Source organism: Chaetodon trifascialis, chromosome 9 (genome assembly GCF_039877785.1).
Source record: "Chaetodon trifascialis isolate fChaTrf1 chromosome 9, fChaTrf1.hap1, whole genome shotgun sequence".
NCBI lineage: Eukaryota > Metazoa > Chordata > Actinopteri > Chaetodontiformes > Chaetodontidae > Chaetodon > Chaetodon trifascialis.
In genome coordinates, this window is record NC_092064.1 from 5,324,438 (window position 1) to 5,350,246 (window position 25,809).

Consider the following 25,809-nt stretch of genomic DNA (forward strand, 5'->3'; position numbering starts at 1 on the left):
TGTAAACTATTTTCAACCCAGCCAGGCGCAGTAAGTCACAGGTGCAATTAGAGTGGAGGTGTGACCACAACACTAACAGCACAATGGGTGACCTCTGGGGTGAGTGGCACAGACAGCAGAGGGGGAGCAGCGGGCTTCATGCAGGGATCATTAGTCCGGTTACCTCCGTGGGGCTGCTGGGGTACAACTGACAGGGAGGGGAGGGATGTAAGTAGGAAGGAGAGGCTCGACAGAGGGAATGCTGGGAGGAGTGGACATCCTCCAACAACAGGTCTGCCTCGCTGATATGGAGCGCTTCCTGTTTTAACAATTCGGGAATAAGTGTTTTTAATGCCCACAGAAAACGTATGGGACACTACATGCAAGTTAAAGCGAATGTGTCAAACAGGTGATCTGTCTCTTTGCTCTCCCTCTGCTTCAGACAGAGTTGTCCAATGTCTTAAACACTGTCAGCTAATGGAAGGACCATTACAATTAGTTTGCTCACACTGATCATCAACAGCTCCACATTATAAACACATAACCGCCAGAAATCGATTAGTCTGATTACGCCAGGTGTGCTGAACCGTTGATTTGCATTACACGATTACACACCAACACATCACTGCAGTTAAAGGAACGGGCCGAGTCAGCAAAGCTGCCCTGTGCTGTCATAGTGTTTAAGTGTGAGTGTCCGCTGCATACACAGACAGGTTCAGTCGTTCTCTCACCTCTCTCATCGCGGTGGAGGACTTGGGGAAGCTCTTTCCCCCCGTCAGGCTGTGGTATCTCTTCTCCAGGGCCGACAGCCTCTCCTTCTCCTGGAACATACACACACGTTAGCAACATTGTTAACTGCTCACTTTTAGAGCACTGCCATTATCTGTAGCTGTACTTTCCCTTCAAAATCCCCAGTCTGGGTGAAAGGTGATTCGGTGCAGTCACAGTGTGAGTACCTTCTGGAGCATTTGCAGTGTGAGGGTCCTGTCTTTGGCCAGCCGCTCACACTCCTGGGATGCCTGCAGGCCGAGCTGGTTGGCCTGGTTCTCCAGAGCAGACACCTTCTCCTAAATGAGGCAACAAAGACAGAATTCAATCTCTAGTGGCAGCAAAGACAATAAGCTTAGAATGTGTTGTATGACTTTCTAAATACCACAAGACTTTAAAAGCACCATGTGGCAACAGCAAATGTCTGTGCTGGCATTTTGTTGCTGTAAATAATGGAAATGTTGAGAAGAAATATTCAATTCCTGCGCTGACTCTGCAGCAAGAACCCAAGCAAAGTGACTCCAGATGGTTGAAGCTTGGTTGGCCGCTGCCTCTCTGCCTGGTATGTGAGTGCTCTGTGTAAGCTCCACGCTGTTTATATTGTTTACATAGTGATATATTTGCCATTGGCAGCTTTAGCTTGAACACAAAAAGCCCGTATTGTTGAAAGTATCCTCAGAGTAGTGTTGAACTGCAGATGGTGCGCAGCCTGTCAGTGTTTCCTCACCTTCCTCTTGGCCACGCTGCTGTGGTACTCTGCTCTCTCCTGCAGCAGCTGCTGGCTGATGGTTTCTCTTTCCTCCTCCAGGCTGCTTTCTCTCTCCAGCTGCTGAAACTCTAGGTCCTCAAACTTTTTGGTTCCTGCTTCCAGCGCTTCTCCATCCTGATGGAGGCCCACATACAACATCAGCGGTTACATCACGAACAGAAAAACACACTGTATTAGACTACACACTGCTCATTTCAAAGCCATCCACTATTCTCAGACTAGCGTAGCTGCTGACAGCAAAGCGAAGACACCTTGACTTTTACATTTGAAATAGTTAAAAACATTTTCTCAGCATGTCTGAAGCCCTTTTTTTGTGGGGTCAACTAACAGCACACCGTGCTAAGTTAAGCAGACAGCTGTGAAGAGCATGCTTCTACTGCAGCACAGCCACTGGTGTGCGTGTGTGTGTGTGTGTGTGTGTGTGTGTGTGTGTGTGTGTGTGTGTGTGTGTGTGTGTGTGTGTGTGTGTACTGTAATACATAAGGAGAACAAAACTATTCTGCAGCTTTCTTTAACTTGTTGCCATGTGACTCTCCTCCATCACTAGCACTGCACTCTTCTACTTAAAATGCAAAAAGAATAAACACCTACAGCTACTGTACAACTACCATATTGACTAATGAAGTTATAGAACAAATAGCACCTAGTATTGGAATAATCTGTGGAAAATCTTAATTACAAAATGCATGTATCACAGTGTCTATGTTCAAAAGAGTGATATAAAAACAGTGCTGGCTTCAGTGTAGATATACTAGTGTGTATTCCAGGTTTATCTCAGGCATTGTCCTTCCTGTTGTTGCTATGTCACTGTGGAGTTGCTCAGTTTTACAGCTGAAGGGAGAAGAGTGTTTGAGTCTGAAGGCTCTTAAGCAGCTCTCCTGAAGGACCCGACAGCCTGCAATGTCAGTTCACTGACATGCAGTCTGAAATGAAAATGACTCATTTTAGCAAGTGGGCAAAATGGGAACAAAGAATTCAAACTGAGACAAAAGTCAAACGCTTTGGGAGCAACTTTTGTTCTATGTTGAGACGTTATTCTAGATTGAAGCGTACCTCAGCTGTGCAGACTGGGCCTGGAGTCCCACCCTGCTCATCAAATAGTATCTCATACTTTGGTACTCTCTGAATATGAGTCAAATGAATGAATAAACTCTTAGATAGAGCTAGACTGAATCAAAGTGTCAGATTGTGCACACGGAGCATCACTGTCAACAGATAAATGCAGCCTACACTAACTGGTCAGAATTATTCAGCGTTTTTTCTGTCTAAGGTGGTAAACCAAACAACAACATTAATTTCCATGAGAGAAGTCACAGGATGAGAGCGAGGAAGACAGAGGATGATCTAGTCAGGCCTATGTTAATTGATTAGTGAGCAGTTACACATCTTAGGCGAGCCATGACAAGCCACAGAAGAGATGCAGATCAGATTCACACATGCAGTGCAGCGCGACCGGATCACATGACGCACGTTTGACCACAAATGCATCGCCAACAGCTGAACTGACCGGGAGCCTTTTGTGTGCTCCTTTGTTGACCTGAGGGTTTCAGTAGCATGTAGGTGTGACGAGGAGGAGGGATAATTCCTGCGGCTGGTGGCAACAGGCTGTCCATGAGGGGCACTGAGAGGACTGTGAAGGAGTGTGTGCGTACGTGTGTGTGTGTGTCGGTACACCATATGTAGTGGGCCCCTGCTAAAGGGTTAAAGGTGGTAGCACTGTGTGTGATGGCATGTGCTGAGTGCTGGCACATACAGTGTACTGCCCTTCAGCCTGGCAAACTATGTAACAGATGCAATGCTTTAGTTCTCCGCCTTTTAGGCTGATCATTGACCCAAACAATCACTGCCAAAGATGTGTGTGTGGTGATGGACTGGGTCAGGTTTTATAGATTCAACAGGGCATGCTACTGCAAACTGAGGTCCGTAGGTGGGGGGGTGGTCTAGGTGCTGCTGTTTCACTGACGACCCACCCTTTTGAGCTGTTCCTGCAACTGTTCCCGCAGGGACTCGGGACAGTTATGAAGCTGGTTCTTCAACTCAGCGTAGCCCTCCTGGAGGCTCTGCAGGGCCCGGCGCTCTGCCTCAACATTAGCCCTCTCCTAGAAAGACACAACACACACCCACACACAGAATGGATGGACGAGGGGAGAGAAAGAGAGAGAGAAACACACTGCTCAAAATCCACGCCATGCAAATAAAAAAAGCCGTAAGGTGTTAGCAACAAACACGGCGTGACAGATTTTTAGGGCTCGGCAGGGCACAGAAAGCAGGTGCTGAATTGTCGGGATTCACAGACGACTCACAGCCGGAAAAGCTCATTCCAACTGTCACATTTTACTAATGCAAATCAATTAATTTAGATTTAAGTAATGGATCTGAGGACTAAAATCACTCTGTGTGTCACTGATGACTATTGGCTGTAAATGTTCTGAACGAACCAATACCCACAAATAAAACATCAATAAAGAGTGAGAAAAGTGCCCCATAAATCTTGACATTTATTGGCCCACAACATTTGGAAACTCACTTGTTGAACTTCATGTCTCTTAGGTGTTGCTCCAGTTTCAAGGCCAGGAATCAATCAATAACCAACTTTGCTGTTATTGGCTGTGTTGGAGCTTGGCTGGCTTCAGCATGTCACGTTACGCCTCTTCATTTTGATGTGTGAAACTGAATAGGCTGAGAGGTCTTTGAAGACTACCAGCACTGACACTCTAAAGTAAAAGGTGGCTTCAGAGCACATCGTGTGAAGCTTTGAGTGGTTCTGAGACAACGCTGATTCATTCTGATACCATAATGCCAAAAATCTTACAGCCAATAGCAGCACGCAGGTTCAGGGAGAATCTACTAACTTCTGGGTTTTCCGAGTCGGATGCTGATCCAATTCAGGAGAAACATTCCCACATAAGATAACTAATTCCAAGATTTATGGTGTAGGAGTGGGGTGACACTGAGATATCGGATCAAAGATTTCAATCTGGGTTTACTGACTCAAACAATCATGGATGACACATTTACATTTGGCTGGGAACCCTGTGGAACCCTCACAGGAGACACAGACAAAACCTTTTAACAACCAAAAGGTCTACATTGCTGCAGTTAACATGTGGTGTGTGTAGGTGAAAAGGAAAAGGAATCCCCATAAGACCACTACAGAGAGCATGCTCGCAGTTTGAACTGTCCACTACCAGAACACCTTTTTCAGTCTCTCATGGAACCCGTGCACTACAGAACCAGAGTCTACAGAGTCCAAACAGCCAACAGAGGGCAGCTTTCCTGGCCCGCGGGGTCTGTCATGCACACACAGAAGAAAGGGGCAAGCACAGTGGATCAGAGATCTAGAAACTGTGAGTGCTGAAGAAGCAGAGCAAGAATTAGAGGTTAAATGTTAGTTAGCTACAGTTAGCTTAGAGTCCAGCTACAGAGACAACAGATGAGAGTGAACAGCTAAGGTGAAAACATGCACGAGACAATACCCGAGGATCCAATCCTTTACTGAGCCCTTGAAATGCTTTCAAATTCTGTCTGTGCAACACATTCAAATCTACCAGTCAAAGATGCTGGTACAGACAGGAGTGCTGACTCATGTGAGGACACCGACAGTGATGAACCAGCAGGGAACGCACGAGATGAGAGAAGACAGTTTAGGAGACTGTAAAAGCACAGGCAGTGAGTGTATGTGTGTGTCCGCTCTCTTTTCTCAGTGTCGAAGGATGTACATAACCTCAGCAAATATTTGAATCCTGTATACGTGAATGAGTTTGCTGGATTCAAATAAAGCATTTGTCCACTGCTCTCTGTACCTTGTCCTTCTCCCTCTGGATGGCGCTCTCCAGCTCGTCCACCTTGTGCTGCAGCTGAGCGATGATGTCCGTTTCAGCCTCTATCTGGTCGAGCTCCGCCTGCCTCTCGCCCTGCAGCAAGGCTCGCTCCATCTCCGCCTGGAGGACCAGACAAAGTGACACAGAGTCACCGGTGAGAGATCAGCCTGAGCTTCAGGCCTGCTCGGAGGAACAGGACCACATAGCAATGATGCTGCGACCATGGGGTGCATTCAGCTGTGGACACTTTGTCTCTTCTATACTGAAGTTTTAGTTCAGTAAAAATGTGCTGCGCTCTACCTCTTGTTTGGACTCCTGTAGTTGTTGCTCCAGCTCCATCAGCCGGGTTTTGAGCTCATCGATACGAGCAAGAACGCGAACCCGCTCGTCTTCCAGGTAACCCAGCTCCAGACGACCTGCACTGCCTGAACCGGATGAGTCCTCATGCTGCAGGGAGGGAGAACATAGGAGGTCAGGGTACAGGGTAGGAAGGGAGAGACAGATGTACAAACCTTGTGTCTCAGGTCTACATACAGTTTCAGTGAATTTTCCAGCCTACAAGAAACAAAATTCTCTTTTGCTACGAAATGATTAATTCAAGCCAATTCCAAATGACTGGATAATGGCACGATAAAGGCCAGTCTATTGGCAGCTTAAATGCAGAAATGCTGGCATTAAGAAACCCTTTCTTGTCACAACAAACAGAAAGACAGAAGAAACGAGGGAACAGATTGGTCAATGAGAATCACGCAGGAGCTAATGTAAAAACAGAATTCCCACAACTAAGAAGGCAGCCTGCAGCCCAACAAGCCAGTAAATGAGAATGAGAGCAGTGCAGAGAGTGGCTGAATGCAGCTCTGTGTGCAGCTGACATTCTTTTGCAGACTTTCCCCACAAATCCAGAAAATCAAGTCGAGTCATGCACCTTAATGTCTTCAGACATTATTGCACTACACCTTTGTCTTCACTCCTCATGCTTCTTGTTTTTCTGCTCATGCAGAGTCACTGATACACAGGACGTATGAGTTCCACAGTACATAACATGCATGATGTTCACATCACATGCAGCCATGCGAAATAATATTCTAAATAATAACAGCAGCTCCAAACAGGCACACATATCTCCAAACATCACCCAGTTTGATTGGATTTTATGTAAGGAGTCAATATGAGAAGAACGTTCTTGTTTGGGATGAATCCAACACTGTACTCTGTTTGAAAGTGTACAGATGAGTGGAAGCAGATGACGTAAAGAGCGAGAGCAGAGGACACGCTAAGAGCCTCGCAGTGAAGTTATTAACAGGAGATCCTTCAGATGGCTACATTGTATAATGCTTTATGTCCAAACAGCTGGGTGCTTTAATGGGATGTGAAAAAATCTGTGTTGATTTTGGGAGGTTTGTTCTGTCAAAGAGATCTTAGGAACAATGTTTCATGGATTAGATTTTCACTAAGTACATAAAGCATACAGTATGCTCAGATATGAGAGTTTACTGTGGGTGAACACATTCTGCTAAAGTGGTACTTCGCCTGTCTGCAGGATCCCGTGGAATCCCCTGAACCTCACTTTGGGAGCGCCTGTTTAGCAAAGCCGAGCACATCGTTTGCATATGCTGGTTCCACAGTGGCATGCAGAGAGCGTCTTTGTTGGGAAATAAGCTTTCCCTCTGACCTGTCTGTCTCCATTGTGCAGTGCGGATGCTGTGCTGGGAGCAGGAGATGTCCTCACCTCCTGATGAGTGCTCTCTGTACTACTACACTCCTCCTTCAGGTTCTCCTCATCGCTCTCTCTCTGCCTCTGCAGCAGGCGGAGCGTGGCTGAGGACGGCGTCCCTCCGAGGACATTCTCCATGGACGGTCTCCGGCCCAAGCCATCGGTCAGACCCCCAGGGAAACCTGTTCTCCCTGAACCCGGGGGCTCCAGGCCAGGGCTCTCTCCTTTGTTGTATTCAGCACAGAGGTTCAGGATGGTCTCTAGTCGCTGTCTCTCCTGTGAAAGACACAACCAAAGAAGGACATCAGATTAGGGTTGGCTCTTTAAATGTAGCAACAGAGTTTGGGTCGAAAACACAGTGTCAGCTGTACAGGAGTAAATATATGCTAACGGCTGCTAAGCTACCCAAACTATGTCTTGCTGACCAGTATGAACTTTTTAATAAAGAGCAAATATTCACTTTGTATTTGATATATCAATGTACAGCCACATCAGATTACATCCAGCCATGGTCAGGAATATGTCCCTGCCTCCCTCATTTCCTGTCTGAGTGCTGGTTGGTGGGGTTGATGACAATCTGAAGATGGCCAGCTCAGAGAGCAGGCCTGATGCTGACTGGCAAAACATAAAAATATAAGAAGAGATAAAATATAGAAAACAAACTATATCACTCAAGAAGAAAAAGGCACGACTGCCATCTCCCAAATATTCCATTGGAGCTGAAAAGGTGAAGTGAACTGCAGGTGTTCCAGGTTGCCTAGTAGTGTGAGAGGAATCCCCAAATGAGCACAGTGCCTCGTTGATAAGCACATTAACAGTAACATCAATCTGCAGGACATATTTTCCACCCAGCCTCAGTGTCAGTGAGAGCAGACATGGAGCTTGTCATGACTTCTCTCACCCCTGAAACAACACAGCAGCCCACGCTGCCCTCTCCCCGGCTGCTGCATGGGAGTCAGACTCCGTGACTGGTTGTCCAGCTGTCACTATGAGGGGTCAGCCCTATGGGAGCCCTGGCAGACCAGGCCAACGGGGTGACCTCTGAACTGTAAACGTCAGCTGCCGTACCCTCTGCTGCAGACACAGCGTCTCTGCAGAGCGACACCACACTGTCAGCTTTAAAGCTGCTCAGGCTACACACTCACTTTATAGAGCGACAGTAACATTTAAAATGCAAGAAAATGACATTTGCATCAGCATGAAAACAAAAGTTAATGTTTGAAAGAGCCTGATGAAGTGACTGATGGGAGCTCATGAGTGGAAGCTTGTGTGGGCTTGTATGTAATGTCGTAAAACCTCCACTGCTGAGCATGAAAGCTCGTTCTGACTTCAGAAACAGCAGTTTGACCAAAAAACAAAACAAAATAAAACAAAACAACCCCCAGCCCCCAAACTCAAGGTGCACTTACTAGATTTCTGCGGAGCTTTCAAAGGCTCTGCTCCACATAACAACAGTGAATGCTTTGCTTGTTAAAAGAGGGTGAGGGTCTGGAGCCAGAGGAGCACTGTTACTTTACGCTCTTATGATCGAGTTCAGGCCGTTTCTTTTCGCGTAGGAACACTTGGCAGACAAAATTGCTCTCACCCACTTCTAAATGCCCCGGTGTGTTTTCTCCCTCAGACTGCAGTGAGCACAGTTCTCCCACTGAGGGAGCATCTGCGTGATTAGGAGCTGCAGCCCCGCCGCTGGCTGTAACCTGTAATCTGGGACTGGTTAGCTTTTAACTGAGTGGGTGGGTTAAAGACCCCTTTGGGCTGTGGAACAGTGCTGTGTATTCACAAGAAAACAGTGGAACTTCAAACATTTACTGGCAAGTCTACAACTACTCATGAATCCTCCCACTCAGCATCTGCTTGAACGCGCACACGGATTAGACCACTCAGCGTTCTGACGCCTGTCTCGCTGTTGTCAAGAAAGCTGATTGAAAGCCAGCGCTGTTATTGTCTCGTTTGATTTCCAGACAGCCTTTAAGCTAGCAAGCCTGCGTGATGGATGAGGAGCGGGATCACAGACAGATTTCACACCGTTCAGTGTGTTTGGCCTCGACGTAAATCAACTTGACGCAGCATCAAATTGGACACCTGACGTGCAAACTGCGCTAAAATTATGCTCCTGATCAACTGCATGTTGACGGATATGCGTGAATCCCGTCTTTTCTGTTTTCTCACGTGTCTTTTAAATGCCAGAGGAGTTTTTATGTTTTGAGGCTGTCGCTCCTACAGGCGCTAAAATCCTTTCATTTCTAAGTCTATAGGTCTCACTGTAGATATCATTAGCAGGTCCCTTAGGACTGTGAGTGCTGGCTGGAGGGAACAAGGTGGTACACAACACGTCAGTATGTTAATCCAGACCTTTTTACTAGGTGCCAAGCTTCCGTGTCCCAGTTGGAAATACTCAGAGTTTTGGCTTGAACAACATAATTCCACAATAGTTCAATGAGGCTCTGCAAATATAGGCCTTTCTGGTTCTTCCCGATGATTTCTAACAAATATTTCCCCAAATATTGCAAATAGCTTCTCTTTCTTCTAATTAACATGATGAGTCTATTAAAAAGGTTTCCCATCTGGAGTCAACAGTTCACGAGCTTCTCGGTTGGAATAAAGAATGAAAATATGGGTTTACTCACTCTCATGGTGGACACTGTGAGAAGCCAACAGTTCGAGCCTTGAAATGAGGCACACGCTGAAGCCGAGACAGCTTGGTGAAGAGACAGATGAACAAATACTGGCCTTTTAAAGCCAGTAACAACCCCCCCTCCATGACAGCACCATAACAACACCCCCATCCACAGAGGGTGATGGTGGCAGAGCTCCACAGCAACGAATGGCGTCCCAAAAGCAGAATTTTAAACTTCGATATAGAACTACCATGAAAAAAACAACACTCGAAACATCTGTAAACACCACGGGCTAAAGAAAAGAAATGTACGAGTCACACAAAATAAGAAGAATCGGTGCTTTTAACAACATCCAATCTGATGTTCAGAGAAGCTTCTCACTCCCATATATTATATCTATATATCACATTGATTCATATCTGAGCTGTTTCAATGATCAGAATGTGGCTGCTGTGCAGACTGTATCTTCACTAACAGGATGCTAAACCAGCAGATTTCACATGTACAACAGTGACCAAAACACCAAACACCTGACCCAATCATATCCCACACACATCGCCCTGCATTCCACCTCGTTCACTCAGGTGTGCCAGAGAACTCTGAGGGGGGAAAAACACATTTCTATAGAACTCTGTAATGTGCTAAAGCCTGGATGCACGTGGGTTTCCATTGTTTGGAGGCCGTCCTATCCCACCTTATCCTGACCTGCATTGTTCTCATCCAAAGGAAGCAGATGTGTATCTGTTCGGAGCAGAAACAGCCTCTGTGAGCCGTGCTGTGCCACCAGGGCACACAGAGAAAAGCCAAGCACCAAGTGTGAAACCACCAACAATGTAAGGCACACAAACACATTAAGCCATGTTTGCTAAACACCTCCTCCAAAGCAGTGTAGTCATACACTGAAGTCATGTTTAATAACCATCTGTGAACACAGACATCAACTTTCCTTCCATGATTCATCACTCATGTCAGCCTTCTGTGCAGACTTTAAACAGCACCGACTGACTCAGTGCTTTCCTGTAAACAGCAGAACCAATTAACAATGAAAAATTGTTCCAAGACAAGTGGTCAACTTGACAAAATACAGCAATAAAACTTTAAAGTATGTAGGTCACATGAGGCGAGTGTACAGCTCATGTAAATCCCATACATGTGAGGTTTTATAGAAAGCCTTCGCGCAGGGTCAAAGTCCTCCAGACTCTGAGAAGGGAGGGGGTGAAACTTCCAGACAACCGAGAGTTTGTGGAGGAATGCCAGAGCGCTCCATGCTCCAACCTGCAGCCACCCCCAGACACCCGTTCACACATTCCACAGGCCTCCACGTCTCACCCAGTGGGTGGCTCAAGACAGCTGGGACCTTTGAGGTGGAGGCTGCTGTTGATGATGTGCCTTTCGACGTTTAGCAACTCCAAGTGTGGTTGAGGTGGGGTTTACGAAATTGGTCGTACAGGTCACAGCAGACAACATATGACAGACACAAACAACAACAGTGGTAACGCTGACACGCAAACTAATGCATATTCTCAGAGGACATTAATGCTGCTCATATTAATGCCCTACTGATAGCATTTTTATGGCTATTCGTGGCAGTTACTGGACAATGGTGCATTGAAATTATCTTTATTTTAAAGATTCTCTGGAGACAGTTGCTTTAAAGAAGTTCCACAGTTATGCACATCTTTCCAGATGTGAAATAAAAAGGCAATTTTAAAGCTCAAATTTTGCATACATAAAAACGAAAAACTCAATTTGCTAGCCTGATGTAACAATAAATTCTTTCATTTGTGGTGTGCAGGATACATCCCCCATGTGTTCAGTCTGAGAGCGCTGCTGCAAATACAATTACATAACTGAACTTACAGCGAGTGGAAGGAGACCACAAACTGCAAACAACAAACATGTCTCCTGGTGGGATACAATGGGCTTACTTGCTGTTTTACTGTTGTGATAAAATCATTGAAAATTTCATCTGTGACATACTTCAACACAGTGGGACAGTAGCAGTAGAGAGAGGAGTCAAGAAGTCAACAGACATGGGCAACATGGGCTAACATCAGGCCAAATAAGACGCTAGTCATACCAGACCAAGCAAGGCTGCAGTGTGTAAACCCCAGAGTGTATTTAACAGAGCAAGGGTGAATTCAACATTTAATTTGGAAGAAGAAGATTTCATCATTGAAAAGTTACACAATGTTGCTTTAAACTCATTAAGGAGCATTGTTTAGTCAACTGCTGTCTTATCTTTGTAGTATTTTAATGGATGCAGCGACGCTGTTTGGTTAAACATATTATCAAGTACAATAAAAGGCAGCAATTAGGAACACTCCCATTCATTTTGTCTCATATGAACTGCAGACTGTCTTCTAATGTGACATCCTACATCTCACTCAGTCAGTGTTTCTTGATTTAGTCAGCATGGTCTCCTCATGTTACTCTTCACTTTGCGTATTTTCATCCTCCCAGCAGTCAGCATCTCTTCCTCATGTCTTCCTCTCTCCCCCGAGAGTCAGTGTCTCCTGTTTTCTCGCATGCCCTTTAATGTTACTCCCTCCTCCTCGCCTCCTCCTCCCCGAGCACCCCGGGGCCATTCCCTGTCTGTGTACCTTTGATCAGAGCAGTTACTTCAGTGTGCAGACATTTTCCTCTTCGCCATGTTCACCGACGTCACAGGCGTAAACACGAATCTCACGCGCACTGTGTTTTCGAGACCAAACCGGGGAAGTTCAACAAAGCCTTATTCTCCACATCATATCTGCGAGCGCTCCGTAACAGGCTGCAAAACAAACCCCATTCATGATCAGACTCTGATCCTTGGGGGGTTCATCGCGTTCAGGTCCCAGAGGAGGAACAAACAGATGATCCAAACAAGAGATGCTCCTATCTTATTTTCTGCTGCTGCTATTTTTCCTCCCCCTGTGGAACACATAAGCATCAAAGCCAGGCAGGGGGAAGAGGACAAGGAGGCTCTCCAGCGGCAGCCAACCTCTCTCAACAATAAGCTGGTGGCCCTCCATGTTGATGTCACTGGCACTGATCTTAAAATGAAACTATGGAGTAGTTGCTCCCGGTGGGGGCGGCTGGCATTTAAACCGCCGAGGCCTCCGCTTCAGCTGGGATCCAAGCCCCGGAGGCATCTCTCTAAGTGAGGCCTGGATTCCCGTTATCATGTCAAACACTACCAGCATAGAGATGAGAACATCAAAGACAAGATACAGTGATTAAAGGCTAGATGGGAGTCATATTTTAGCATTCTCTAAACACCGCTGCTGATAATAAGCAGGCTTATGGCTTGATTATTGTTGTAGGATAGAGATAAGACCAAGTCTGCAAGATCTGGGGGCAGTTGCATCAGCTTTGTTAAGTTTAACAATTTGCTGCGCATATGAAATTGGGAGATTAAATTTCAATAACCCCCAAAAACTATAAGTCAACAGCAGCTGGCTGGTACAGTAGTGAACTGCTGCACTGTATATCCACGTGGGAGTGTTTAGCCAGAGGAGATTTACAGAGCATACCAGCCAAAGCAAACAGCAGCACACAGTTAGCCAGCTGTCACACTGCAGGCTGTACACAGCCGTCTGGAGCTCAACACACAGGTTATTGTGCGAGGAGCTCCGTGACGATTATGATCACCATTAGAAAAACTAACTGTTCCTGATGATCCCAAACAAGGTTTTTCTACATGCATTATGCTGAATTTTAATGGAGTTTTATGTAGTAATATAAGTAAGCTGGTTAATGGATGTGCAGAAAGAAAATGTTTACTTCATGACTTGAATGAATGTTTGAGCACTGTTATGCTTTTATTTTGACATTCTCAGAGCCCATTTTTTTGGCAGCATTAAGTTTCTCCTTTCTGTCTAATCTCGTCCTCTGTTTCCCAAACATCAATAATCCTTCATCTTTCCTCTAAAACAAACTCTGGTATCCATCATCATCATCATCATCATCATCATCATCATCATCATCACCACATGCCACTCTTCTGTCAGGGAGGCCGGCACCACAGCGTGACGTGGTGACCTCTTCAGCTCTCTCTGGAATCAGCTCAATATATGAGCTTCCTGATAAATCCTATTTCTGTCACATCATTTTTAATATAGTTTTGAGGCGTGATGAGAACATGATACTGACTAAATCCCACGGCAGCGACAGCTTCTCCTCCATGTTATTTCCATGCTAGTTCTGTACTTAATGAGGCAAAATGTCACTTTTAGAGGTTATTTTGTTGACTGTTTTCTCATTTATTTCATGTTGCAGGATTCTACTGAATCCCTTGGTTATGTCACTTCTGAATGCACATACACAGCAAGTTTCTACCTGCCTGTAAACACGCATAACATATTTCTCAAGCTCCACTCGTAAAATCCCCCATGTAGAAAAGCAGTCCGTGGGCCTGAAAGCTCCCCTTGTTAACGAGTGAGCCAGCGGAGAGCTTAACCACAGCATCACATGAAGGCGACAGGCCTCTCCAAACAGGACATACATTATCCAAACCCAAACCAGGAACATCCGCTGTCTATTTCGATCCAGTCAGAGAGCAGAGTGGCAGAGCTTTGTTAATATTAGCAGCGGCATTGGTTACCTTCATGAGTGCTGCCACGCTGTTGAGAAGGACCGGCTTCTCTTTAGCCAAAGTGAGCAGATACACCATGGCCTGCTCCCTGCTCAGACCTCGTCTCAGCGCCGGTACAGTCCTGCTGCCACCCGGCACACGATACCGGTCCATGACACACACACACACAGACGCGCATACACACACACACACACACTCAGGATCTGTCTACTGCAGCGCTGTAACAGGACTGGAAGATGTAGCTGCTCTCTGTGCTTCTACACGACTCCTCCCGTACTGTACTGTGATTTCACAACTGGCTGTGCTACTTTGGGACAGATGGAAAGCAGCCTACCCCCCCAACTCCCCCTCCACCCCCAACTCAGGTCTTGTGAGAGGTGGTGAGGACTCTGTAAACGGGGGCGGGGTTAGAGATCTTCATGTTTAGGGACTTCCTCGAGTGGGAGGAGGCTTGCTGGTTGATTCTAAGAAAAGCAAAGGGGCTAACTTTAGAGAAACTTTGCACTGTGTGCACTGGCTGGGCTTACCTGAAATAGGCTGATGAATTTAATCCAGGCCATAATGACTTTGGCTTCAGCTGTTAAAAGCAGAAAACTTTCAGGTGGAGATAACAGGTGTGAAATTATTTCTCTTTTGACTGTTCAGTAACGCAGCAGATAAGGGCACACTGAGGTGGGTTTGTCATGCATTTCACATCAAGGAGAAGCACATAAACACAGACCTGAAAAAGGTGGTAACGTTTTAGCTGGGGGTTTGAAATGTATTTGGACAGCAGCAATAAGGGACCAATTTATCTAAGCTGCTGACTAAACACTTAAGTAGTGTGCCTAACCTGTAGATATGCTGAGGTCTTTAAAGGGAGAGGAATTAGTATAATGGAGCAGGCTGGGTGATGAGGGTTTGTTAGTAGTGGTTTACAAGAAACATCAAGTCTCTGCACTGCAGGATTTATTTGCTACTGTTGCTGTGAGTACTGATTCCCACTCATGTATTTATGCATTCTCTGTATTATTGAGACAAATGTTGCGATATTGTTGCTAAGAATTTATTTTTTTCTCTAAGGAAGAAGAAAGAGAAAATGTACAAATGTTTGAGCTGCAGTGTTTGACATTTACTTGGACATTATTTATAAGGGAGTATGAAAGAAACAGTCATTTTAATCACAAACTTTGTCTATCAATCAGGGTTGAGCCAATAATGTAACTGCCTGTCGGCTCACTTACAGGAAATGAAGGAAACTGGTGTGTGATGAATCATATGTATGGAGTGGAGAGTATGCCTGAAAGGTGTTTCTCATGGTTTTCGGTTCATTTCCTCTTGATAAACTTTCAGCCTGATTGGCTATATAGCCATTAGTTGTGATGGGGTGAATTTCAGCTGTGGTACTGAGCAGTAAGATGACCCCCTCTAGTGGCAAGGTCACAAAACAGCAGACGGCACTGCTGCAGTTCTAACAGACTTCTAACAGTATTAAAGAATATGATCCAGCTGAAGCTTCACGCTGCCTCCTCTGCTGTCTATTCTCTGACCATCAATTCAATATTATAGAGGGAATAAAAGCAGCCGTGCATCAAGTGACATGATGCCTCCTAATCTGGCACTTGTTTTCAGTGGAGAAAATCCACACCAGGCACATGTGTCGGTGCCGTCTCAAGACTGGATTACTGCAGCTTTCCTTTGGACGGGCAGAGAAACGGATTTATCGCTGTCCCAGATCAAGACTCTGCTCAACTGTCTTATCTGCTGGAGCTGTTTAGTATTCAACCACAAACAGTAAAAATCACAGTAATCTGCCTCATGATGATTTGAACCACTGACATAAACATGCAAATGGGCAGGTTGATCCTGCAGTCTAAGGATAAGCTACTTTTTTGCTCTACAGTAAAGTACAGAAAACTGTGTCCAATTGTGCAAAAACTCCCCTTCAGCATGAACAAAGTTCCAGCCGCTGTCAGTGGGTTTATACAGCACTCTGTATCAGTGTAGGTGCAGGATATATTTGGCCCGTCTAGGTGGGCCGGTTTGGTGTCCCGCACAAGCTGCTGGACATATTTGGTTGTGCCCTGTAAGATGGTGGTATACACACATGCTGTTCTGTTCGGCAGCATGAGGGTATATTTGGTCTGCTGATCCTTGTGGACAGGAGCAAAGATTCCAACCATGCAGGAAAGCCTTTTCTCTGCGTCACGTACAGTGGACATTTGTGACACCCCGCTGGGCTGGAAAATGGCAGAGCACACACAAAGAGAGCTGGGGGGGCAGAGGAGACAAGGCAGACTGGCTCAGGTTGTTGGTGGCAGGCTGCCCTATGAGGATGATAAAGGCCAGAGTTTGACTTCCTTTTAAATTGCCACTAAATCAAGTCTCTGCCTCAGGCGAAATATTCTGAAGCTGCATCCTTGATATTTCAAGGGCAATTCCGCAAAAAAACTGACTTGAGCACAAAGACACTTGAAAAAGACTCATGCAGGCCTTTATCAAAGATGCATTAAGCAATCTGTGACCTTCACCGACCTTCAGCAGCAACCGGTCGGGACTGCAACAACAGATCTGCTTCTCTGCAGGACTCTGGCTGAGTCCACCCCCTCCCAGCCATCACCACACATTCAAGCCATGGCAGCTAATGAGAGGGGAAATCAAACAGGAGTTCTTCACAAAGACAGAGTGTGTCAAAATGAACTCAAAACTCGACTCAAAAATAGCAACTGACAAAGTGGGATTCCAGCTTCTTTGTCATTTGCTATTCTGGGCTCAGAGGGAAGCTTTCTAGCTTTCATAGCAGCTGAAATGCTTTGCACGAAGGAGGATTTCACTCTATAGGACGGAGAAAAAGTCACTTTACGCCTCCTCGAAGTAGACACACGTCAGTCTGATCCAATATGTTCATAAAGGTGACAGGGCAGCCTATGGTTGGCTAATTAAAACCAATGGTGCAATCTTTACTCACAGCCGAGTAAAGATGAGGTCATCTTTGGTGGACAGAGGAATGGTGTGTGTGTGTGTGTGTGTGTGTGTGTGTGTGTGTGTGTGTGTGTGTGTCCGCCACAGGCGAAGCACGCTGTGACTCAGTTCATATGCCAAGTGTGTTTGCCAAGACAGCGTGTCAGTCAGACAGACGGCCATGTGGAGAGAGCAGTGCCAGGCTGGACAGCTTGGATCAGATGGACACAGGAAAACAGTCCTCCCTGCAGACTGGTCATTAGAGAGGGCTTACCTCCAGGCCCCGGAGGACAACTGAATGAAGCTGAATCAGATGTTGTTAGAGGAGGTTTTCATGTCATTTGACTGATATGGGTGTGCATTGCTGCCTCCAGCTGATGTTTTAAGACTGATGCACATTATTAAAAAGGGAATGTTTTCACAAAGCTTTCAGTGTTTTGACTCTTACTTTTCTCTTGTCGGGATGGAAATGTCTGTCCATCTCTTAAATTCATATTTAATCTGTCTAATTCTCTGCCAAATGTACCAGTCTGTCTCTTCTACCTCTTCTCCTCAGTCTAAGATAATTCTGAGATGCTCAAGGTCTTTGGGCAGAGAAGAGGGATTTCTTTTCCTGTATTCACCCAGATGCTTCACATCACATATCACAGTAAGATATAACAAATGTCTTACGTTCAACATACATTATTTCAAATTGGATTAAGCGTGTTTATCCTACTTCAGTATAACCAGGGCTGAAGTATTATTAGATTAGTGAACTCTGGCGTGCTGGTTGCCATGGAAACTGATGACTCAGTGACTTCAGATCTGCTCAATTAAACAGCTAAACCAAACAAAGTTTTCAAATGGACTTTAACTCTGAACTGTGTGAAATCATTAGTGAAATCACACCAGCTAACAGTCGACTCTTTTCCACTCACGGTTGCATGTTATTTCACTGTGGGTTGCCGTGACTGCAAATCAATGCTTGCCAAAATAACGCCAGGAAAAAGCAGTTATTCGACATTTTTATGTCCATACGCTATGCAGACCTAAAAAACACTGGATTTATTACATCAATGCCTGACATGTCTCAGGAAACAACAACAACAACAAAAGAGGACCCTGCTATGAAACTAATGTCCAGACCTCAGTGACAGCTATGGCATTGATGCTCATTTTTAGCTATTTCTCCTACACTTTTTTAGTACAGCATTATAAAATGAGCCACTTGACATGCTGAATACACGCATCATCATTATTAACCCCATCTTCACTGGATAATGAGACATGTTAACAGACAAAGCTTCACAGTTTTACTGTAAAGAGTCCAGTGGATCGTCTATACAACTAGCTGTATCATATCAACATACTGTATGTCAACACCACCAAGAGTCAGTCAGTCAAATCTGTTGTCCCATAGGAGTGCAATATAACCATGTGCACTTAAAAACAGTCTGCAGTCACAGTGTGAAAAAGCAGGAGCAAGCCCGTGTTCAGAGTAAAATGCTGAAAAAAACACCTTCAAACGGGCCTTTGGCAGCGTCTTCAGAGCACCTTGGATTGCACTTTATCTTCTGTAAGAGGACTCTTCAAAGAATATGTCAGTTTCACCATTTAGCGTGTGAAGCTGAAGAGCTTTCAAGCCTCCTCTGAACCATGTTCTACATGTACACACAAGGCATTACTCGATTCAAAAATTATGTTACTGGTTAGATGAAAAAAAAACCTCTCATCATGGTTTATTTTGTCCTGGAGTGTGAGCTGCAGTTGAAAGCTCTGGAAAAAGGCAGTAAACAGTTACAATGTTACAATGTTTGCCCCACTGTTATTTTCAAGTTGAGGAATGAACTATCAAGCACAACATTTTAATAATTACTCCAGAGATTTAACTCATTGACAGGGTTTGGCCAAATGGGACAGAGGGTGCCTCTATCCATGTCTTTGCTAATATTCAATATTGTGAATCTGTGCTTTTAAAAAAGTAAGGGTATTTCCCAAAGTTTCGACTAATCACTGCGAAAAAGCCTGAAACTACAAATATTTTTGGTTAAGCACTTCATAACCAATGAGCTATGAATCAATTATACAATGTAATTAAACTGCATGTCAGCACCAACAGGCTAAAACCCATCCAAAGTTCAACAGCCTGATATTTATCAGCACATGAGTGTGAGAGTAGCTGCAGTCTGCCAGCAGCCTCCCGCTGCCTCTGAGCTGTGTACTCCTGTTGATTTCACAATAAGACTCGCTTTCCTGAATCAACCTCTCCGACACTCGCTGTTCACATAACTTTGTTTTTTGGTAATCAGTTGTATGAATGAGTAGCAGGCTGTGTGTGAAGTGATTTAAATGCAGACGCTCCTGGGCAAGAAAAATCTGTCATGACAGTGAGTCAACTGTGACTAATTACAGGCCCTGCAGCTCCACGCCCTGCCTCCTCAAAGAGCTGCGAGTTCCTGCCTTCGAAAAATACAATAACATAACGCGCTGCTGAGGAATCCTGCCTGAGTCTCAGGCAGCTCCGCCTGTCCCTGTACGCCTTATCTACCTGACATAAATGTGTTCTTGGCGTTCTGTGCCAGGAGCTATTTGCACATATCTAAGGTAAATATTTCTTTTTAAGTGGCCGTATGTTGTACAAGTCCAAAGGTTGCTGCGGCTTTCAACAAGAGCTTTCGACAAGATTTTGACTGATTGAGGTATGTGAAGGCTAATGTGAGCAGCAGAGGTGCAAATAGCCTGTGATATATATCAGGCCAAGAAATCACAGCTTAGTGTTTCTCCTACTGAGTGAAACAGCGTGTAGACCGTAATGAGAGACTAAAACTCCTTACTGAGGCCATCCTAATGACAGTCCTTTAGGCTGATTGCACTGTGGTTGATGGGGAACTCTGGAATAAGTTGAATCTATTGAACATGCAAAGAAAACAGTGGTAAAAACTTGCTTTTTGCTTTTTGATAGAGAGTTGAAGTCCTAGCCACTGTGCTGCCGGTTTCTGTCACTGAAGGGTTATATTATACTTATTTGACCTTTCAGAAAAGATGAAATGTGTTTCAGGCGGTTGCTGTTCATAGTTTAAGATAAATGAGCATCTCCTACAGTTTGCTGTCAGAATTTGTTGGAACATTTCATGATTTTTATCAAGCGAAACAAATACTTAGCATACACGAACTAGAGCTCCCATGAAATGTAGGTTGCAGCGTGTATATTACACATGAAGACTCTCTTCTCATGTCATCTCTCCATCTTTCCTGTAGAAACGGCTCCTTCGTGTTCATTCTCATAGGTCGCCTCTCGACTCGCCTTAGTTTGTCAACCTGATGTTTACAGTAACTTGCCCTGGTGTTGGGTTTGTGGTGAGTTATGTTTGATAAAAGCCATGTTAAGCCTAAACCTAGCCCCATTTATGCCCTCAGCACTCTCTCTGTCTTCTCACACTCACTCACTTTATTTTCCTGGGGTGAAACCGATGTCCAAGTGCAATGTTTGCAAACTTTTCCTGAACTGGCGCAGTCATGAGACATCTGTGGGATTACACAAATACCTTGACTTGTCCCCTAAAGTTTGCGAGACGAGCACTATGTGAAATTGGTCTCACCATAGCCCCAGGTTATCTCTGTGATGGCCAACCTAACCATAACCTAACCTGAGCCCTGACCATTAACTTGAGCGTCTCTCTCTCTCTCTCTCTGGCCTCGTAGCATACAGCCCACTTTGCTGCTAAGGGTTAAACACAGTCTCAGTGTATGGGTCTGGCGCCACCAACACAGTTTTGCTGCCATGCCTCTATAGGAGGTACCAGTGCACGACCTGTCGCGTCGTCTCAGTCATCCAGCTGAACTGCCGTCACTCAGTCTCACACTTTCAAAAAGCACCCATTTTGTAATTACAAGCGGGGCGGACAAACGCCTTCTCATGCAAGCATAAACACATAAAAAGACTTTTATAAGGACTTTGTCTCAGGAGTTTCATTCAGACTGGCAGACAAGGTCAAGATGTCTAACGGTGCTCCCCCCCCCCCCGTTCAGTTTAGGAAACAACAAACAATGCGGTTGCTATGGGCTCATCTGGGCACCGTGACACTGCATGTCAGCAGCAGTTTAGACAGCAGACAGCCAAGTTAGAGACAGTTCACTGAGATGGCTTACAGGCCTGGTTATTCCTCCTTTTCCAAACAAACATGGAGATACTGCAATTGTTACACTTCCCTCTTCCAGGAGGTCATACTGACTGAAGCCTCTGCAACAATATTTACGACATTTCATCGCTAACTGGAATTCATCTGGTGACAATCATAAAAATGAAATTCTGTTAGGTAGCTTAGAAGGTGCTTGAGGGAAGTTTCTGACCTGCCTGATGATCCTCAGTAAAATCCTCTCACGTCACACTGCAAAGATTTATTTTGTCAGATAAAATATGAAAAACTACTACCCAAACTACTTGAGCAGCATGATCCACAGCTCATCAATACCAGCATATTCACTACGCCTCAAAACACCAGAATAGTGCTAGATGAATACATTTTTCAAAATCCTTGTTCCCACCAGGAGTTTTGAGCAGGACTCTGATGAAAGAGGTCAAATGTGTTTTGGATGAATTCAGCACAGGATTGTATAAATGAGACTTTGGTTAAACAGTCATTTTACAGTCATTTTGATATGCTGGTGAACTTAACTAACAGGAACAGCTACCACGTTTACACTGAATTTTGTCAGACTTACTTTTACCCCATGGTTACAAACAAATACAGCTCCTACACATACACCAGGTTTGAACATGAATACATGAACCCTGAATTAGTTGTTGGATTTCAGTTCCTTGCTCAAGGGCACCTTGCAGAGATGAATGTAAACACCAGCTACCTTCCATTTACAGTCCCACACTCCTACAAATACAAAGTGGATCGTCCTCTGTTGCTCAGATGGTAAGCGCCTCTAAAATAAATTTGTGATTGAGGGCTATATAAATACAACTGCCGATACAGAAGTGATTAGTTGATTGACAAAATAATTAGATAAAAACTTGATAGTCGATTAATCATTTGAGCAATCTATCAAGAAAATAACAGCTTGTCAAATGTGAGCCCTATTCCCAAGACTGATTTGGAAACATCTCAATATCTGTCTAAACGTGAAAAACATAGCAGGTACAAACAACTTGTCTTGTTGTAAAACTGCCCCAGAGTCATGAGTAAAATACTATATTTGGCATTTGCCAGATCAGCTCAAGAAATGGGTACTAACCCTGTGCAAATCTGCTTTGACCTTTAAGTCAAGATGAAACATAAATGAAATGTTGCTGTGTGTTCCCAACTCACCAGCCTCTCCATTTCCTGCTCTCGAAGCCGCTCCTCTCTCTGTCGTCGGTGGTACTCCAGGAGTTCATCCTCGTTGTCACTGATCTCTGTGATGCTGTTCTTCCTCTCCCTCATGCCAGGGTGGAGTCTCCCTGCAGACATCTTCCTATGGGTCCTGGGACTGGCTACAGGGGACGAACCAGGCAGGGATCCCAGACTGTAAGCAGGTGACAGGGAATTCCCAAAGCTCGCCTTACGTACTCCACCTCCACTACCACCCTCCATCATCATAGAAGTAGGTGACGGACTGCGGGCTCGGATACCTCTACTACATGTTGACTCCTCGGATGTAGATCCAGACTTACGTCGGAGCCTTGGACTCTCTGGGACAAACTTGCCCAGACCTGAGGGGCTATCTGGAGTCCTCAATGTGGGGACTGTTCCTGGAAGCGCCCCTGGGAGTACCGGGACCCCTCTCCGAGCCATTGAAGGGCTAAGAGGTGGCAATTCTCTCATGCTGCTGCCCCCTCCACTGCCACCATTCAGCTCTATGTTTCTCCTGGCCATGCGAGGGCTTTCAGGGGGCTGCAGCGAACGTGGATGCTGCTGGAGTGGCGATCCTTGAATGATGTGAACAATGGGGTCCAGGGGAGGCTGGAAGGCTCTGGTGGGTTGGGAAAGCTGCCTGGAGGGGCTGGAGGTAAGGGAGCAATCAGCTAGACTGGTCTGCTCTCTGAAAGGACTGGCAGGCCTTTCTTGGAGCACTGTGGTTGTCTTGGTCCTGGGACTGGAGGGCGATGGGGATGGACAGGTGGGAAACTTGGGAGTGAGTCTGGGGCTACTTGGCACAATGTTTCTACTACTGAGAGATTCAGTAGAGGACAGAAGAGGGGTTTGTCGTGGGCTCTCAGAGCCATCTTGACCTAGCCCTCTGCGGCTTGGCTTGGGGCTTGGTGGAGCCTCGATTAAGACCTTCCTCTGCAACCTGGGGCTTTCCTGAACTTTCTGGCCCACCCCACCGCTGCTAAAGTTAGGCAGTATGGTCCGTGGCTGGGGTACAGGCGGAGGCTGGGTGGTGAAATTGTAGCTAGAGGAGCGTACAGGCACTGGCGGCAGAGAAGAACTCTGGTCCTGGGGTCCTCCACTCGGAGATGGGCTGGTAAAGCTCCCACTGCTGGCCGCTGAGGGTGAGGAGAGAGGAGAGAAGGGAGGGGATGTATTCTCATAGCTGGACCCCACAGACATGGCCCCTGGACTGATAGGAGGGGACAGCAGATACCGGCCCCCTCCATTGACCATGGGTGACAGAGGGGAGTGGGGAATGGGTTGGGCACCAGGAGGCTTTTTGCCCTCCGAGGAAGAGGGCTGTGGGTCATCCATGACTAGGGAGTCCATGATGTCCTGGAGGTCCTTCTCAATAGAGCTGACAATTGCACTGTGCTCAGACTGAACTCTCTCTCCCGGAGCTGGGGGAGGCTGGCTTGGACTGTCCTGGTGATTCCCATTGACCAAGCTCTCCGTGTCTGAGGGCAAGAAGACAGACAAAACAACTTTGTCTTATAAAACAAATAAAACAAATGACACAAAATAGATAGAAGTCATGTGCAATTGCTAAATTGGTGGTCTCTGGGAGTCTCTATCTTCAAACTGAGGAAAACCAGGAACAAATTCATACAATTTATCAAACCTCAACATAGCAAAACGTTGGAATGGCCTTCATTCCAAATTCCCTCCAAAGCGAACACATCAATAAAACGAAGGTCATTAGGCTGCAATCAGACCAGGATTAAGGCTGTGTCAAAATGTAGCCTCCTCATTCATTTCAGGAGAGAAATCCATCCACGGTCGGGGTCCTAACACTGAGGGCTCTGGCAAAATAACACCAGGTCTTACAACAATGGACCAGTGGACTACTATCTGAAGCAATACACCCCGACCAATGTAGCCCTTTGTGTTTTTCGCATAGAGCTTTGCAATGTCATTCTCCGTCTTTCAATGACTCTTACTCCAAGAGTGTAATCCTGTATTATCTATTGATTACCTATCATCTACAGTATTAGGCCTAATACAAATCTTCTGAATGACTTTACCTTACCTGTCTTTCCCTAGGGGTATTGAAGGAAAAAAAAAAAAGTAATACATACAGCTCAGTGAAACTACATGCATTTTCACAACTTTCTCATATTTGCCTATATTTTTCTTACAGGATGCCCTTCCCTTGATCACGTAATCCATAACTAATTTGGAGGCCATCCATAACTCCATCTATAATGAGGCCAACAGTCTGGGTTCCAGTCCAGTAAGGCTGACAACAATACTTGATGCATTTGTAAGGAAATTCTGAAAGTAAACTGCATTCCCCGACCTCCTCAGATAATTGAACAAAATGTCCTCAACCTTCATTATATTTCAGAGCATCCATGCCCAGCCATAACTTTGTCCCTGATATCTGACATATGTTCAGAATCATCACCAAATCCATGTTTTCCAGCTCAGTGTAGAAGCCGTGAATGACAGGTAAGCATGAGGGCAGAGGAGGGATCAGTGGCGAGGAAAGAAGAAAGGACACATCCGAGGAGATGAGCAGACTGACAGGCCTGGGCACTGGATAGGGATCAGGAGAAAATGTGCATAACCAAATTGCTGTGTGGCCCAAAAGCAGCATAGGACACAGGCAGGGTAATCTAATCTTAACCGTCTCTCTCTACTGTCAGCATAGTAGATTATTACAGCAGAAACACACGACCTCAGTGGAAGATTCACCAGCATGGCCTTGAGGCAGGGATCAGAGCACAGATCAGGTTTTATTAATGCTAAATGAAATCTGTTTAAATAGACTTCTTGTCTGTTTAAATGGAAACATGGAGATAATTGCAGCGTGGAGTCATCAGTACGAATGCTGAGAGGTGACAGAGGACAACAGAAGAATAGAGCTGTCATGTCCAACAGTGATGTAATAACATTAGGAAATCATAAAATAAATGACTGTAGGATTGATATCACAACCACAGAACAGACGAGAATTAAATCACACTAGTCAATTTTGTCTCTTCATGAAGATGATGTCAGAGAGATTTCCCATGAGCAAATCTGCTTTAAAATATACAAGCTTCACAAATAATACATTAGCTGTGCTTGCTCAACAGAGATGGGAGCAGCTTCCTGTCTTCTCCCCTATAATGACTGTGCCATACAATGAAGCTCTGCCTTTATGACAGCCTGACCACAAATAAATCCGAAAACATTCACATGCAAATTATACAGTGTTAAGGTCTGAGGACCGTCACAATAACGCATCACCGCACGCACATGTCACACACTGACTGTCACAAACAAGCCGGCTTG

At 45.4% G+C, this 25,809-nt stretch overlaps 1 protein-coding gene across 4 annotated transcripts in view; it reads right to left on the minus strand.

Moving 5' to 3' along the window:
* phldb1b (pleckstrin homology-like domain, family B, member 1b) overlaps positions 1–25,809 on the minus strand; it is a 104,520-nt gene that overhangs the window by 19,360 nt on the left and 59,351 nt on the right. For 3 of the 4 annotated variants that reach the window (XM_070971164.1, XM_070971166.1, XM_070971167.1), the window contains 9 exons: positions 22,486–23,987; positions 7,010–7,327; positions 5,638–5,784; positions 5,320–5,457; positions 3,487–3,615; positions 1,475–1,630; positions 936–1,046; positions 711–800; positions 164–298 (listed from right to left, as the gene is read on the minus strand). In XM_070971164.1, the coding sequence (XP_070827265.1) occupies positions 164–298; positions 711–800; positions 936–1,046; positions 1,475–1,630; positions 3,487–3,615; positions 5,320–5,457; positions 5,638–5,784; positions 7,010–7,327; positions 22,486–23,987 (2,726 nt within the window). The remainder of the gene's footprint in view (positions 1–163; positions 299–710; positions 801–935; positions 1,047–1,474; positions 1,631–3,486; positions 3,616–5,319; positions 5,458–5,637; positions 5,785–7,009; positions 7,328–22,485; positions 23,988–25,809) is intronic. The other variant, XM_070971165.1, reaches the window with a different exon arrangement.